General features: G+C 34.8%; 2 protein-coding genes across 6 annotated transcripts in view; both read left to right on the forward strand.

Annotated features, from left to right (window-relative positions):
- Positions 1–15,796, forward strand: part of LOC132205602 (protein O-linked-mannose beta-1,2-N-acetylglucosaminyltransferase 1-like) — a 166,188-nt gene that overhangs the window by 52,791 nt on the left and 97,601 nt on the right. The gene's annotated exons all lie outside the window — the stretch shown is intronic.
- LOC132192653 (zinc finger protein 11-like) lies at positions 9,055–12,203 on the forward strand. The gene is made up of 3 exons (XM_059612710.1): positions 9,055–9,251; positions 9,367–9,497; positions 9,903–12,203. Exons 1-3 carry the CDS (start codon positions 9,076–9,078, stop codon positions 11,855–11,857), a joined length of 2,262 nt encoding a protein of 753 aa, XP_059468693.1. The 5' UTR covers positions 9,055–9,075; the 3' UTR covers positions 11,858–12,203.

Raw genomic sequence — 15,796 nt, forward strand, 5'->3', positions numbered from 1 at the left:
TTCCTTGTTTTGAAGAATTAACTAATTTCGTGAAATTTTTTATTATTTACATTTGAAATTTCCAGCTATGGTCTGTGGATAAGTAAAAGCTGATTTTAATAATTATTTTTGAAAGTTTAAACTTCAATAATAACAAATTTTGTGAATCTATTCCGTCTGATTGTGAGTATTCAATTATGAATAATTATTTCTAATTGTAATAAATTTTACAGACATCATTATTATTATTAGATCACAAAAAAGAGCTTTGAATCGCTTAAATTTATATAAAATAATAATATATTCAAAGAAAATTCCAGCGGACCACAAATGAATTTTAAATTTAATAATAAATAAAAGAGGACTAATAATCAGATCAACTTTGTGGAATTTTTTTGACAATTTCCATAAGCCTGTTCTTTCAAAGTGGCATCGGCATTATTTTTGTATCTCCCCGCATTGGGGGGAAATTTGTATCAAACTTGTTATGCTCATGAGGGAGCATCAAAACGGCGTTCCGCCAAAACGCATTCAATATAAAACGTCGATTTCATGCGAGGAAACACTCAAAAAGACATTTTCCATTTTGCGACGGATTTATCAATCTGACATTATATGCACGAGGAACTTGCGCCGCCGGGCAAAAAACGAGAACGCTTTTAATTTCCCGCAAAATTTAATATCGCATCGCAAGCAGAAGAGGCGGAGAACGCAAAAGCTGATTTCGGTTGGAGATTATCGTTGATCGCGTTTCGATCAGCCGAGCCAGGAAAGGATCACATCTTTGCGGTGCGGGTAATTTCGGTAATATGACATTTGGAAATTAGGTTTGTGGAGAGAGTGAGTCGTGGCTGCGTCGGGCGTGAGTAACACGGAAGTGATCGATATTATTGAAAAAATACTCTAGAATTTATGAAAATTTGATGCAGCTTGAAAATTTATTTCCAACCTTTGAGGTGATTTAAAAAATCAAATGAATTTAAAACAAAATTTTATTTAAAAGCAACCTTATGATGGATTTTTTTCTTTTGCTTTTAAATTATTGAAGCTATAATTTTAGCCTGAATTATTAATATCTACCATAAAATTGGTTTAAATCATAATTATCTGCTTTAGAATTATTAATTTTCCATAAATTCAATCACCTCTAATGCAAACTCTCCCCATCAGCAAACAAACCGTGTCGGAAATTTACCGCAGCCAAAATTGCACAAGGCGGTGATTCAATTGTCCGTATATTAAACTGCGACCGAATCACCACAGCTCGCCGTAAAGCGTCGGTGTTTGCAAACAAGAAGCAGGCCGCGTTCAATATTTCGCCCGAATTTATCTGCGCAGCCCTTAATGGAGCGGCACAAAAGCAGGCGTCGGTCGCACACGGGGGCTGTTTGGTTTTGCCTATCGCACGTTTTGTGCCGCGTAAGTTCGGCACAAAAGCAGAGAGTCTCGACTATATTTTGAGCGCATTTTATCGCGCTAGAGCTAGAGCGAGGTAGGTAGGTGCAGCACCAGACCATGGTTTACTATTGTCGTCATTATCGGAGGATCAGTTGCTGCTGCATGTAGGGTTGCTGCAGATTCAGCATCCCCTTTGTGCGCAGTGGCGCAATATTCTCAGTGTCTTATCGAGTTGATTTACGTTAATGACCTGGCTGGCTCAAAGGTCTCGCCATAAATAGAAATATATCTGTTGACCAAAAGCTTTTTTCAGCAAAGAGAAATTTTTATAAGCGGCAACAAACTTTCAGATCGCGTTGCTAGGAAAGATTTCATGTAAAATCTCATATAAATAATTTTTTAATTGGTTCCAATTGTATTGAACCTCAAATTATTGAAATGGATTGGCATTTAATTGTAAATTCACTTATCAAATATTTTTTTCTAAAAAAAATATTTGTTCGTAACGATGATCAGCGTCAATATCAAAAACATATTATTACATATTAGCTGTTGAAAAAGGTTATATCATTTCCAAAAGTGCTTTTCGAGAAAAATTCTTTGCTTTCATCTTCAATTAAGTCGTCTGTCGAGCGGATAATTAGAATGTGCGCGCGCTGAACCTGGAAAGAGGACCTTCTTTATGCTTTCTGTGCTGCTCGAAACCGCACTCGGAGATCATTATTCCGGCTGTTCGAGAGGCACAAAGTGCTGGAACGGCCACCGGTGGGCCGTGAAAGATCAATTCAGCTTTGAACAGAGAGAGAAGAGCATCCGCCGAGCGCTCTTGAATTTCATTTCGCGCTCTATAAAACCCAAATCACTTCTGTAATTGATGGCCGCCCACACTCCAGTATTATTTCCCTCTTCGAATTAAAATCCGTAAAATCCAACGGATAAGTTCAAACAAAAACAGGCAGCCCACACAGGATTTCAATGAGATAATGGAAATCGTTGCCAATCGTTTTGTTTCATGAAAAAGTAGTTGAATTAATGTTAAAAAAAAAAAAATAAAAAATAAATAAAAAACTGAATAAGGACTGATCTGGAATAATAAAAGCTGAATTGCGAGGCTCAAATCAAAGACGAAAAAGCCTGTTTACTAAACATAATTTGAGCTGCAGTTTTTTGCCAGGAGTAAGAGCAAAAAAAGAACAAAGAAAGCGGCATTTGGAAGTATCAGGCAGTCATTTAAATGCAAGCTTTCAGCATCCAGAAAAAGAAAAGAAAAATGTCCAAAGAACTTGACTACTGTTATTTTTCTTGTGTTTATATTTTGTAATTGAAAATTTTGTTTGTGAAATTTCGCATGTAAAACTTTGTTTGTAAAACTCTCATCTTTTCTCTCAATTGTATTGAATTTGTATAATTTTGAATGTATGAATGATGTATCCCGTTATGGGCAGCAATTGCCTTTGTGATATATCAATAAACACAATTTGCAACTAAAATAAATTAAATTCAGTATTAACAAAAATTACATGAACGAAATTTATTTCTATACTTATATGGAGAAGCAAGGTACAAACATAAGATGATGAGCTCTTTTTAAAGATGGGTAAATCAAATTTGTTTTATTATCCATAGGATTTTTATCTGTTTTAAACTTCACTTACTTAGTCAAGGAGAAAGAAAATTGTAAATTTTAATTAAAAAAAATTTAGGGGAAATTTCCAGTTTTTCCTCTGGGTTCAATAATGGGGTTCGCTGATATTTTGGTGTCGTTCAACGTAAAAAGACCGGTTCAGTAAAGATTTTGAGTTTGATTTTTTTCTTCACTCTGTTTGTTCTTCAATATCTTGCAAAAACTTTGCTTATATGTCAAGAAAGAAATTGGCTTTACAAAGAAAGCTTTACTTCTTTGATATTTGATAGGATCAAAGCTTTACGAAAGCAGGAAAACTGTTTGCCTCAAATTCCCTGCACATGATGAGAATTGGGATGGATGAAAAATTTATCAATATATTTTTTACTTCTCCAAAAAAACATTTTCATTCTGCACAATCAGTTGAAAGTCAACAAAAAGTATTAAATTTGTTCTTGATGCTGGAAAAATTCAATGAATTTAATTTGAAATTGATGAATATTTTAAATTGACAAAATTATTCAAAGGAATATAGTTAAAAAATTTTATTTTGTCAATTAATTTGGGTGAGTTTATGTTGGGGCAAAGTTGCCCTTTGTCGAACCCAATAAACGTCTTTTGAAACTAATAAAATTTGTCATCATTAAGTTTTCTTCATTTTTTTTATTTTTTATTTTTTATAATTTACTCTTTAGGGTCAAAAGTACCCTGCCTCACAGTTGCATCATCCATCATGGTTTACTGTTATAATCCGCGAGAATTTGTAAATTTGCCTTGCGTATTAATGTAGCAGTTGAGGGCGAAAGCGCCAATAAGCCGCAACACCCGCTCGTAAATCAAGCAATCGCTGCTGTACACACACAAGTGCTCGAGGCCGCAAATTACACGTGCACCCAAGCTCTAGTCAGCTGCGGCCTGAAAAAATATCCGTAATTAATCGCATACGAGCCACATCATTAATTAATTTGCATGCGTGCCGTGCTGGAAAAAAGCAACAGCGAACGCGTGCGGGAGACAGTTTGTCCGTCAGTGCGCGCGAGATGATGAACACAAAACTGACACTGACTTATGGGCCTTTTAGCGCCTTTTTGTCCGGATTGAAATTTAGTGTGAGAAATCCCGGTTTAAATTTATGCGCACGAGAGGTTTGTGCGGCGCCTCCGATAGATTGATTGATTGGTTGCACGCTGGGTGACATGAAATATTGCCCTTTTCCATCACTTACATCTGAGTGAGGAAAGAAAAAAAATGTGAACAAAACGGGAACAAAATGTTGCTTTTTGAATGGTAAAATGAATAATTTTTTTTATATATATTTGATATTTTATCACTCATTATCAATGTTTTAATGATAATTAGAATAATATGAACGATATAAACAGAAAAAAAAAACACAAAAAATGCACCTTAATCGAGGAATTATGTAGGAAATTTTTAGAAATTCCTCATAAATATTACCAATGTTGTTCAAATTTTATTTATTTTCCCCTAAAAATGAATTTCAATCATTTATATAATTATTAACGATTTTTTTAAATATAAAACATTGGTATCTTTTATTAAATTTTAATTGTTTGAAAATATATAATTAACTCAAATTTATGTGTAATGTGGAGAGCTTGACAGAATGGGAAACTGAAAATTGTGAAATAAACTCAAAATTAAGCTGTTCAGAAGCGAATATGCATGATTGTGTCACTTTCGCTTCCCTAAACGAATTATTATCAAATAATCCAGTCACCGACGTGAACAAATTCGCTCGTCTGCTTCCATACCCAAACAAATTTGTTAAGTGACGGGAAGAGACACGAGCTAGCATCAGGTGTTGTCCCAGGCCACACGACCGGAATGGGAGCAACACAACCAGCAAAACAAACACGCCTGATGGATGGAGGGCTGGTTGACAGGTGAATTAGAATCGCATCAAAATCAGACTGCCGTGTTGCGGAGCGCTTCCGGCTGATTCAGTTGATCCGACCTTCCTTCCATGTGTACAACATAAACAAATGCTCAAAGCGCCTTTAACATTTAAAAAAAAAAAAATAGAAAATTTGAGCAATTATTTCAAATAGAGTAAAAAAATTTATTTATGAATCATAATGATTTGGTAATAAATATTTTACGGTGCAATTAAGCGTTTTGTTTTTTCTGGTTCTTCAGTACGGAAAATTTTATTTCATTTCATCGAGTGTCCACTTCTTCTCCAGATGAAGTATTTAATGGATTTCTTTCAGTTTTTCCCGTTGTTGAAAATTTCCATCAGATACTTTCATACTCGATTATATTTTGAAAGAGAGAAGATGAATGATTTAATTGGGTTTTAGAAACCTGACATTGCTTTCCTCGTAAAATGACTAATTGTATGGAAAAAAGCAGCATTTAAAAAAAAAATAGTCCACTCTAATTGTCCACTCCAACTAATTCCACTCCATGATAATTGATAAATTTGAGTCTCAACAAAAGTTCATTACTTTCCAAGCAAGAGCAATACTCGTTTTTTCTTCTTCTTGCCACTGCTAGTTTATTGGAAAACGCTTTTCCCAGCAGGAACAGAAAATTGACCGTTTCTTTTTCGGAGAGGGCTGCGAAATTGCCACTTTGCCGTTCACTTCTCGTCTAATCAGCTTTATCGCTGCCTCTTTATATTACATTGTGTGCTGATGGCCATCTATCGCAGAATGCCCTGAGGTGACTCTCAAGCCAGCTTCTCTCTGTATTACCTCAACGCACACATCTGTGCACTGGAAAATAACTCCTTTGTGTCTCCGGACAAGAGTAATTTCTCAAGCTCTGATCTGATTTGGAACGGGAGGATTTTCTTGAGAGGAGGTCGTCCATGTAAGTAAATCTATATTAACTTTAAACCTACGTGGGATTAAAGTTGTGCTACTTGTGTGGTAAGAGATTGAATTGAAGATGAAATTTCTTTGTACTATTAAAAGGAATGAAATTTAATAGAAAAAAATTTAAAACAATTTAATCAGATTTTACTTCTATTTGAAAAAATTCTGATTGTTAAAAATTATACTTCTTAAAATTGAATACTTAACAAATAAACTTGGAGAAAAGAATATTAAAAGCAAATTAAAAAATGATCAGAAATTTAATTGTAATACGAGAGACTGATTCTAATGAAAAAATGAATCAAATATATTTATATATTTATATTTATATATTTATATTTCAATTTGAATAAATTCTTTAGAAAATTAAATGAAATAGGAAATAGGAAAAACTATGGTATCTGAAAAGTTTCCCGTTTGGAAAAGTTAAGTTTTTTATTTTTTTTTTCTAAATTACATTACATTTTTTCTTGATTTTTTTATCTCTTTATTTCAAATTTTTTTGAACAACTTTTAAAAAGAAAAAAAAATCAATTTTGGCAAGCCGGGAAGTATTTATGAAAACTCCCCTTTCCAGAAAACAGTGCGTGTTGCCATTTCCGAGCGCAAACACGGACGCCTCATTACCCAAACTAATCTCCCGGTCGAGCAGTCCGGCGAAAAATGCACGCCCAAGTTTGTCCATATTTCACGCGGCTGCACCCCGACGCGTCAAAATCACGTGCGAAACGGGGCGGCGGCGCGAAAGGGCGGCGAACAAACAACCCCTTTCCTGCCCGCCAGCGTTTGGCGCTAATGATTGATGAGCAGCGGCCGAATTAACAAAACTATTCGGTCAGCCAGAAATGAAAGAGAAAAAAGACTGATGGATGGTCTCGTTATTATTGTTGCGACCTTTCCTCGTGGAAAAATGTAGAAGAACAACACTTTTCTTTCTTCCTGTGTGCGGTTTTTTTTATTGCCTCTAATGAATAAAAAACGCTTCGGACGAGATCGTTTGAAAATGAGGAAGAAAGAAAGCTTTTACGAGCCGAGTTCTTTTGTGTGTTTTATTCGTCGTCTCTTCGTCGCTGTTGCGGCTATAAATCACAAAGCAATAAATTCAGTACAGGCCGGCGGCGGGCGAGCCGAATGAGATAAATCACTTTGGAGTGGAATAAAAACAGAGAAAAGGCTGAGCACCGCCGGCTGACATAATTGCAGCAAGAAATGCAAAATATTGCGCGCGTGACACTTGGGAACGACGAGCTGCAACTGACGGGCAGACCGATTGTTATTTATTTCACTTCTTACTCCCCTCCGTTGCCAAAGAGAGGCACAAATTTAATCTGCAAATATATCAATTGATTATTATTATTATTAATTTTTTTTTCAAGTTAATGTAATGCTAGAAATAGTGTAGCATTGATTTTTAAAGTGATAATAAACCATGTTTTTTTTAAACAATTTCTTATAAATATGAAAAAATTTAAAGGTTCGTTTCAGATATAAATTTCCTAGCATTTATGACTGATTTTTTTAATATTTTTTTTTGTCAATGAAATAAACAATCATTCAAATTATTAATTCACAAAGAGTTTCCTTTTTTATATTAAATTAATATAGTTTTGATATAATTTCAATCATCCATATAAAATGGAAAAGTGAATATTAAAAATTTATTGCTACAAACAAAATTAATTTTTTTCTGAATATTAAACATTCACTTTTTTGTTTTATTTACTCTTTTTACTCTTTTAACGCGTTGCTCTTCATGAATTATTTGCTATTGCAAATGTAAAAATCTGTTCTGCAGACTTGGACCGATCTTTGGATTAGCCGCATGACAAGTTTTGAGGTCTGCAAACTTTGTCCTTTAAAACTAGTTCCAAACTCTTCCAGGCTTTGCACATTTCACCAACGGATTATATAAAATATGTAAAAAGCTTGTTTAAGTTTCGCAAAATACTTTTTATCCGTGTTTTACTTTCTGATCGAAATGTATACCACTTGCGAATTTTCCACTCCCACACAACATTGCGGGCATTGCTTCTTGATGCTCGCAATAAACAAGGGTTCGGAAACCGCTGAAGTTGGCGTGCGTGCCATTTGACGGGCAGTTTGCTTTTACAGCGCAAAAAGGTAAAAAAAAGCCGGGACGATTTGCAGCGACTTTACACGTCTTCGACTAATAAAACGCAGAGCTTTCATTCAACCTCAATGTCGATCTGTCTGATTGAAGCTCGGTAGGAATTCCAGTAGATTGGCACACCACGTATTTCTTCCGCTAACATTGACGTAAGATTATTTTACAACTGGAGATTTCGATTCCTTGCGGTTTGCTACCAAAAGGAAGAAAGTTAAAGAACGCTATGAATTTATACTTATTGTTAGTGTTTTTATTTTAGATTTTTCACGGCAAATTAGTTTAAATTGTTTAAAGAAAATAAGAAAAATGCATAATTTATTTTTTAGTAAAATTTAAAATTCTAGATAACATTTCAATAAACTTTAAATGGTATACAAAGAAAATAAAAAGTTACTTTTGTCTTGATTAATTCATTTTAAATTTAAATTTTTAACATCCAAATTATGGTGGGTTTTTTTATAAATATTAATTAAAAAAATTTCATGTTCATGCCACGAAAGAAAAAATACAACCTAATTTTAAAATTTCCCTCACACTCGAGGGGTTTTATGACACATTTTGCAAATTTCTGCGGTTGAATGTGAAAGTTGTTCTCCCCTTCCTTGTTGCGGATGCTGCCGCGTTTTGGTGTAATTTTCGCCCCCTCGCCCAAAGTACCGCCGCATATGCGCCCGTCGCATTAGAATATAAGCTGGCGAGGGACGCAAAACATCGAGGGGCACAGAAACAACCACTGTGCTTGGTGCATATTATAATATGATTATCTGTTGTTGTTTGGCGTGTTAAATGACAGGAACCAGTGCCCCATTACCAGCCAGGCACCATCAGCCGCTCCCACGCACTTTCAAAAACCCCCAAACAGCTGTGCACATTTTTTGTCCGTAATTTTTTCTCAGCATTTTTCTTTCCTCTTAATAATATGCATCGCCTATTATCCGTTTTGAATGGATCGGAATTCAGCGTGTGTTATCTCTTTGCTTCGTCGCCCCCTCTTCCAACAGATTTCGCCGGATGGGCCACATCTACAGATGTTCCCACATCCTCACAAGTCACTCTGAAAAGAGACGCCAACTCAGTTCAAATCAACAAGGACGCGTTGAAAGATGTGGCCCGAGTTGTGCCGACTTTGCGAGCGGCCAGCGGCCAACGGTGGATACCGAGGGGCCGAAGTGGACAAAAACAAGTTTGCAGAGTGGTGCCTGAATTTTTTGGGCACAACTTTGGCCGATGAAATTGAAGACGACGACATTTTCTGCTACTTTTGCGTTTGGGACGCTAGGTAATTACATATCCATGGCTATTATTTTTATGTTTTTTAAAATTTCTTACTAAAATTTATGAGGAATAGATTTTTGGCGCTTAATTGTATTTAAAGCATTTTCCACGCATTGCAGATTTTATCTTGGAGAGTTACAGAGCGAAATGTGCGTGGAAAACCGTACAAGAAGCTGCAATTTAAACTTGCGCTGGTGGCCAGATAAGGTTGCTGAAAAAAGTGTTCAAGTCCTGTTTGAAAGCTACACAGGTGAGGGACATTTCTTGCATGCCAAATTCCTGAATTGAATAGCAGTGGCTCATCTGGGTGGTTCGTCATATTTCAATTTCAGAATTAAATTTGTTGAAAAACTTCAACACTTAGGGATTGAATAAAAATCGGCACTTTAACTATATATTTTCATATTTTACATTGAAATATTGAGTCAAAACTAAAAAAGGAAATGGAAGTAAAATATTATATTAAACAGTTTTTCAAGGTGTTTACAAATTAATTTTCTGAAGCATGTAGGATAGGACATTATTTTCCTATAGATACAATGAACTACTTTCTTAACATGTATTTTAAATTCAATAAATCAAATATTCAGAGTTTTCTTTTAAGATTTCCATTTTATAGGATTAGGAAAGTAAAATTTTGTGTTATTTTTTACAGCTGGAAAAGTGCAGCAGTGTTGGGTTCCTTTGACAAAAGCGCTCCACAAACAGAAAACGGTTTTCTCTTCTGATGAAAAATCTCAACTAGAAGGCCCCACATTTCAATGTTGTTATTGCCTGAAAACTTTTAAATCAAAACCATGTTGGCGTTGGCACATAAAAAAGCAACATGCCGATATTGCAATTAGGTGTAATTATCATACGCTGTGCTGTTCTTATTTTAAAAGTGTAGAGGATAGGGACGCTCATTTAAGAATGGTACATTTAAAGCCAAAATTGTTGAAATTATTTGAATGCATATATTGCCCTATGAAGGACCTAAGATCAAAGAGAAATTTGCACAATCACGTTAGATCGAAACATTCTGATGTTTCTATCACGTGTCAAATGTGTCAAATGAATAATTGCTTATCTTATTTTAAAAGCCAGGCAGATTTGAAGTCGCATTTCGAGAAAATCCATCAACCACTTGAACGCAGAAAAAAGTTTAAATGTTCACTATGCAATTTTAAATGCTTAACGAAGTATGAACTTTCTCACCACAAGGCCAAAAAGCATAAAAAAGTAAACATAACTTCACATTGCCCAAAATGTCCAGCGAGCTTCTCAAGTGGAATCAACTTGAAGTACCATATATCTTCTGTACACAATTTTAGGACCTGTCCTGCTTGCGCTTCGCATATTTCGACCAGTCGATTTGTTGACCATTTGAAAATACGCGTGTGCAAGTATTGTAAAAGTGAATTTGACTGCCAAGGGTTGCACAGAAATCATAAACAGAAATGCAAACATTCAAAGAAATGCAGTACTTGTTTTAAAGCTTTTTATTCCTATTCTACTTTGAAGCGACATGTTCTCAATCATCATGTAGTTGAAAATAGAATTGTCAAAAACGAAAAACGGAGACCCAAGTGTAAATTTTGCTTCAAGTATTTTTTAAGCATTGGCTGTTTGAACAATCACCTTAGAACTATGCATGCTGTCGAAGGAATTTACAAATTTCAGTGTGCTCATTGCAGCAAAAAATTCGTATCAAAACAAAGCATGAAGATGCACTTCATAGTTGTGCACAGCCTGCTAGAAAAAAAACATGACTGTAACCATTGTGAAAGAAAATTTCATCTTCTCTACCAATTGAAAAAACATGCAAAGTCGCACTTAAGAATGGAATGTGAGATTTGTAAAATGGAAGTAAAACCAGGTAGCTTAATAGATCACATTAGGACTTGGCATGATAAAATATTGCACGAACTTGAGTGTGCGCATTGCAGCAAGAAATTTACTTGTAAAGGAGGTGTCGAGAGACACTTGGCAGTCGTGCACAACCTGATAGGAAAAAAACATGCCTGTAAGCAATGCAAAAAAAAATTTTATTTTCTCAACGAATTGAAAAGGCATGAGAGCTCGCACTCAATTGAAAGAGTGAAATGTAAAATTTGCGAAATTGAATTAAAAGAAAATTCTTTAAAATGGCACATTAGGTCCTTACATAACGTCAAAAAATTACACGTATTTGAGTGTGCGCATTGCAGCAAGAAATTTACTTGTAAAGGAAGTGTCGAGAGACACTTGGCAGCCGTGCACAACCTGATAGGAAAAAAACATTCCTGTAAGCAATGCAAAAAAAAATTTTATTTTCTCAACGAATTGAAAAGGCATGAGAGCTCGCACTCAATTGAAAGAGTGAAATGTAAAATTTGCGAAATTGAATTAAAAGAAATTTCTTTAAAATGGCACATTAGGTCCTTACATAACGTAAAAAAATTACACGTATTTGAGTGTGCGCATTGCAGCAAGAAATTTACTTATAAAGTAAGTGTCGAGAGACACTTAGCAGTCGTGCACAACCTGATGGAAAAAAATCATGCCTGTAGCCAATGCCAAAGAAAATTTTATTTTTGCTACGAATTGAAAAAACACACAACATCAAAACACTCAAATAAGAGTACGTAATGTGAAATATGTAAAAGGAAATGAAAGCAAAATCTTCAAAGAGGCACACATGCAGATACATGAATTAAATTCACTGAGTGAAGAAGCCGCAGAGAAACTTGAGAGCCAAAAATGATTCTCGAAGCATAATTTTGAAGGACATAAATTTACATATTTATCATTTTATATTCTAAAACTAAATAATACCTATTTCAGTATGCACAATTATTGTAAATATCTATGAAAAAATATTTTTCTATCTGCAGTCAACTTGTAAATAAATGTTTATAATTTCCGACTTCTGTAAAAGGTGCTGACTTTTTCTACCATGCCAACACAAAAATCCAACAATTCCACAAAATAGAACCATTTTAATATAATGCTTTTCATATAAAAAAAAAAAAAAAAAATATCTTGGAAATAAAAAAATTTTTTGTCGATTTCTGATGGAGAATTAATGTATTTTTTTGAGAATGAGTTTCAATAAAACAAATGTAAATATACGGTTTAAATTATTTGTTTCGATTTCCTTTAGACAAATTGAACCTATTAATGAAACTATTATTTTAGTATAATGTATAATTTTTTGATTGATAATGAACGTCAAACGTAGTGTCTTACTGTATTGTATACACACAGAATTGCAATATTTAATTTAAATTTAAATAAAGGTAAATATAAATAATAATTCCTAAATTAGGTCGGCGGGCTTAACTCTGAAGTTTTGGTGAAATGCGAGAGCTTTACGTTTAATTTGCAGCAGTCCAAAATTAATTTAGCGCAGCGCGTTCGTAAGTTGTATCCGCGCTCTCGGTTGGCATTTTATCGCAAAGTCGTAAACAAAGGTGAGGTTTTATGCGATGTTAAATATGGCCCGAGCCGCGCGCCGGCGCCCAAACTTTTAATTATAAACATCAACTACATCGCCGCTGCTTTGCATTTAACACGCGGCGCCGTGTTCATGCAGTCGCAGACATGCCCACATGCTCAGCGTATGAATTTGCTCTCGCGGATGAGGTACCAGCGGCGGCCTCGTCGGGATAATTCACCGCCGGTAGCCGAAATTTACATGCAAATGACTGTGTTCGAGCAAATTAAGGGCTGGTACTTTTACTGCGTTTTAATGAGAAGCTTTTGAGAGAGCAAGTTGTGTGCATCTTGTTTCAAAAATACAAATGAACAACGTAATTAAGAGTTTCTGTGTCCCTATAAAAGCTTCACAATTGAAACAAATCTTTTTTTAGAATGTTTATAAAATCAAATATTTCTTCCTCAATTTTTATTTGAAAATTCAAGCATTTTCACTTATAAAAGATTGAAACCGGGCGAACCTCGTTGCAAAGAAAAAAATGAAAAAATAAAGGACAACTGACCCCAAAGGCGACCTGCGGTCTGCTGGTACTTTAAAACCTAGGATTTCTTGTGTCCGACTAAAACTAAGTGGGAGGAATTAATAAAAAATTAAATTTGAAACGCAGAAAATTCTAGAGCAAGTGAGTCAGCCAATCAGCGCGCCAGGAGGCGGTGCGAGCGGCCTCGCTCGGGTATAAAACCCCGCAGCAGCCACCGTTCAGCATCAGTCTCTCGGACTTCTCCGAAAGGAGAGGACCGGCACTCAGGTTAGCTGATGAGGCCTGGATTGGCCGAAACAGCTGTCCTAACCAGTAGTGTGGCAGATTACTGTGTTTTTGCCAGAAAAGTCTTTGGGTTCATTGCCCTGGAAATTTCTGCCAAAATCACAGTATGAAGCTGTTGACTGACTCTTTTGCTTAATTAATTTCTGCAATTTTTGTTTATTAAAATTAAAATCTCCCATTTTATTTTTAATTTTTTATTAATTCCTCCCACTTAGTTTTAGTCGGACACAAGAAATCCTAGGTTTTAAAGTACCAGCAGACCGCAGGTCGCCTTTGGGGTCAGTTGTCCTTTATTTTTTCATTTTTTTCTTTGCAACGAGGTTCGCCCGGTTTCAATCTTTTATGAAATCCACCTCGAGTGTTACCATTCAATTTTCACTTATATTTTTGAATATTTTTTCTAATAGTTTGGTTTGATTCATCTCAATATGAGCAGAGACTGCTCAGTGATTGTGTTACGTCAATGAACTTAATTTATAACTTAAGTGATCTTAATATAAGTTAATGGACTAGCATAATTATCTTGTTTATAATTTATTGTTTAAAATTTGAGGATTGGAGTGGTTCGTTCCAGCCCCAGTCTGGTTCGTTCATTCTCACAGATATTGTAAGAGAAATTGTAAAAATTCCTTTCTGCACTGTATAATAAAACAAATTTTATCGGAAAAATGTGATCATTTATTTTATTTTTTTATATATTAGGAAAGTTAATTTTGAAAATTAATCCATTGGAAATTATTTCGTTCAAAATGTATTAAACTCTGTACACTAAATATTTTTATGACTTGATTTTCATTCTGAATATTATTTCTACTTGGGGTTTTTCTTTTTCTTTTTTCAAATTTTTTGCAGAAATATTTTAATCAAATTAAAAAACATGGTTATTTTTAAATTTCTTTGAGAAAAAATCCCTTTAAATAACCTGTTTCCTTTGAAAAAAAGTGTTCTTAATAATTTCTAGAAATTTTAAATTTGTAAAATAGCATTTTACATTAGTGTATTTATTTTATAATTCATATTTTTGCTTATTCCTCAAAATGAACTTCATTTAGGACTTTTATAACTTAAATTTGAGCCGAAATTTTCCGTTTAAGAAAAATACAGTCTGTAAGGTTTTGTGAAAAATATATTTTGAGGAAAATTTGCTAAATAAATATGCTTGAAAAATCATCATGAAAACTGTCTTTTTAAGTAATATAAAGAATAATTCTATGTACACTTAAAATAAAGCTTCTCAATTTAAAAAATGTTGGAAATCTGTATTTGAAGGAGTATTTTAATTATAAATTAGTTTTGTTATTGAAAATTTATTTAATAAAACGCATCTCATTCCCAAGTCAAAGAACTTTCTGTACATAGGTGGCTTGTAAACTGCAACCCTAATTAAATTTCACTCAACGCCAAAGTTCCGACTTGACGAACTATATAAGTCGGATCTTCGCCGATGCCACGTCTTGCCCCGGCAGATTGCCCTTTGACCCATCAAGCAATATATCAAGACGCGTCTCCTCGTGCCGTGATGCAACCCTTGATAGAATTTGCTTTGCACACCCCATTAGCCTATTAGTCGCAAGTTTGCCAAGGTGCTTGTTTGCCTCTGTTTTGCTCTCTACTTCAAAAGCTGCTCCTCTCTGTCCGTGTCCCATTCTAATACATAACTCGACCGGGAAATTAGCCCCGGGCAGAAATCAACTCAGCGGAAGCCACCTTTCGTTGTGTAATTACGGCCCCTGGGTATATTCGCAAAAGCGGTGCTCATCAAATTGCATTAGCACCGGATTTGTGCAGTGCTAAATTTCCTGCAAACTTGGCTAAATTGAAATGGATGGATGGTGGAATAATTATCACCAATTATTATGTCCAAGATTTCAATGAAAATATCAAAAGTATCTAAATTTAAATTGTTAATTCAAAATTAATTTATAAATCTCTCACCTGATTTTGCAAAAGTCTCTAGAGGATATTTTTATCATTCAAATGTAGAAACAGTTTTAAGTTCTAATTTATGACTGTAAAAAATTAAAAAAGAAATTAATATAATTTTTAATAATTTAATTTAATCATTTTTTTTCTTTTCCATCTTTGTGAATTCACACAGAGTTAAGTGCGAGCAATTTAACATGTTCAGCCGCAATTGTGTTGGAGCAGCCCGGATTTATTTCTCGAGCGCCGAGTTTGCATACAAAAGTAGCAGATTCCTCGCCATTCATACGCAAATAGAGCGGCAGGCTGTTTTATTTCGCACGTGACGTGCCTGCACAAATCCCGCTCCATTCAATTAAAAGCGCTGTAGCTATGCATTCTCCTTGCCGATCGCGTCTCG

Source organism: Neocloeon triangulifer, unplaced genomic scaffold, assembly GCF_031216515.1.
Source record: "Neocloeon triangulifer isolate White Clay Creek 2 clone unplaced genomic scaffold, ASM3121651v1 ptg000003l, whole genome shotgun sequence".
NCBI lineage: Eukaryota > Metazoa > Arthropoda > Insecta > Ephemeroptera > Baetidae > Neocloeon > Neocloeon triangulifer.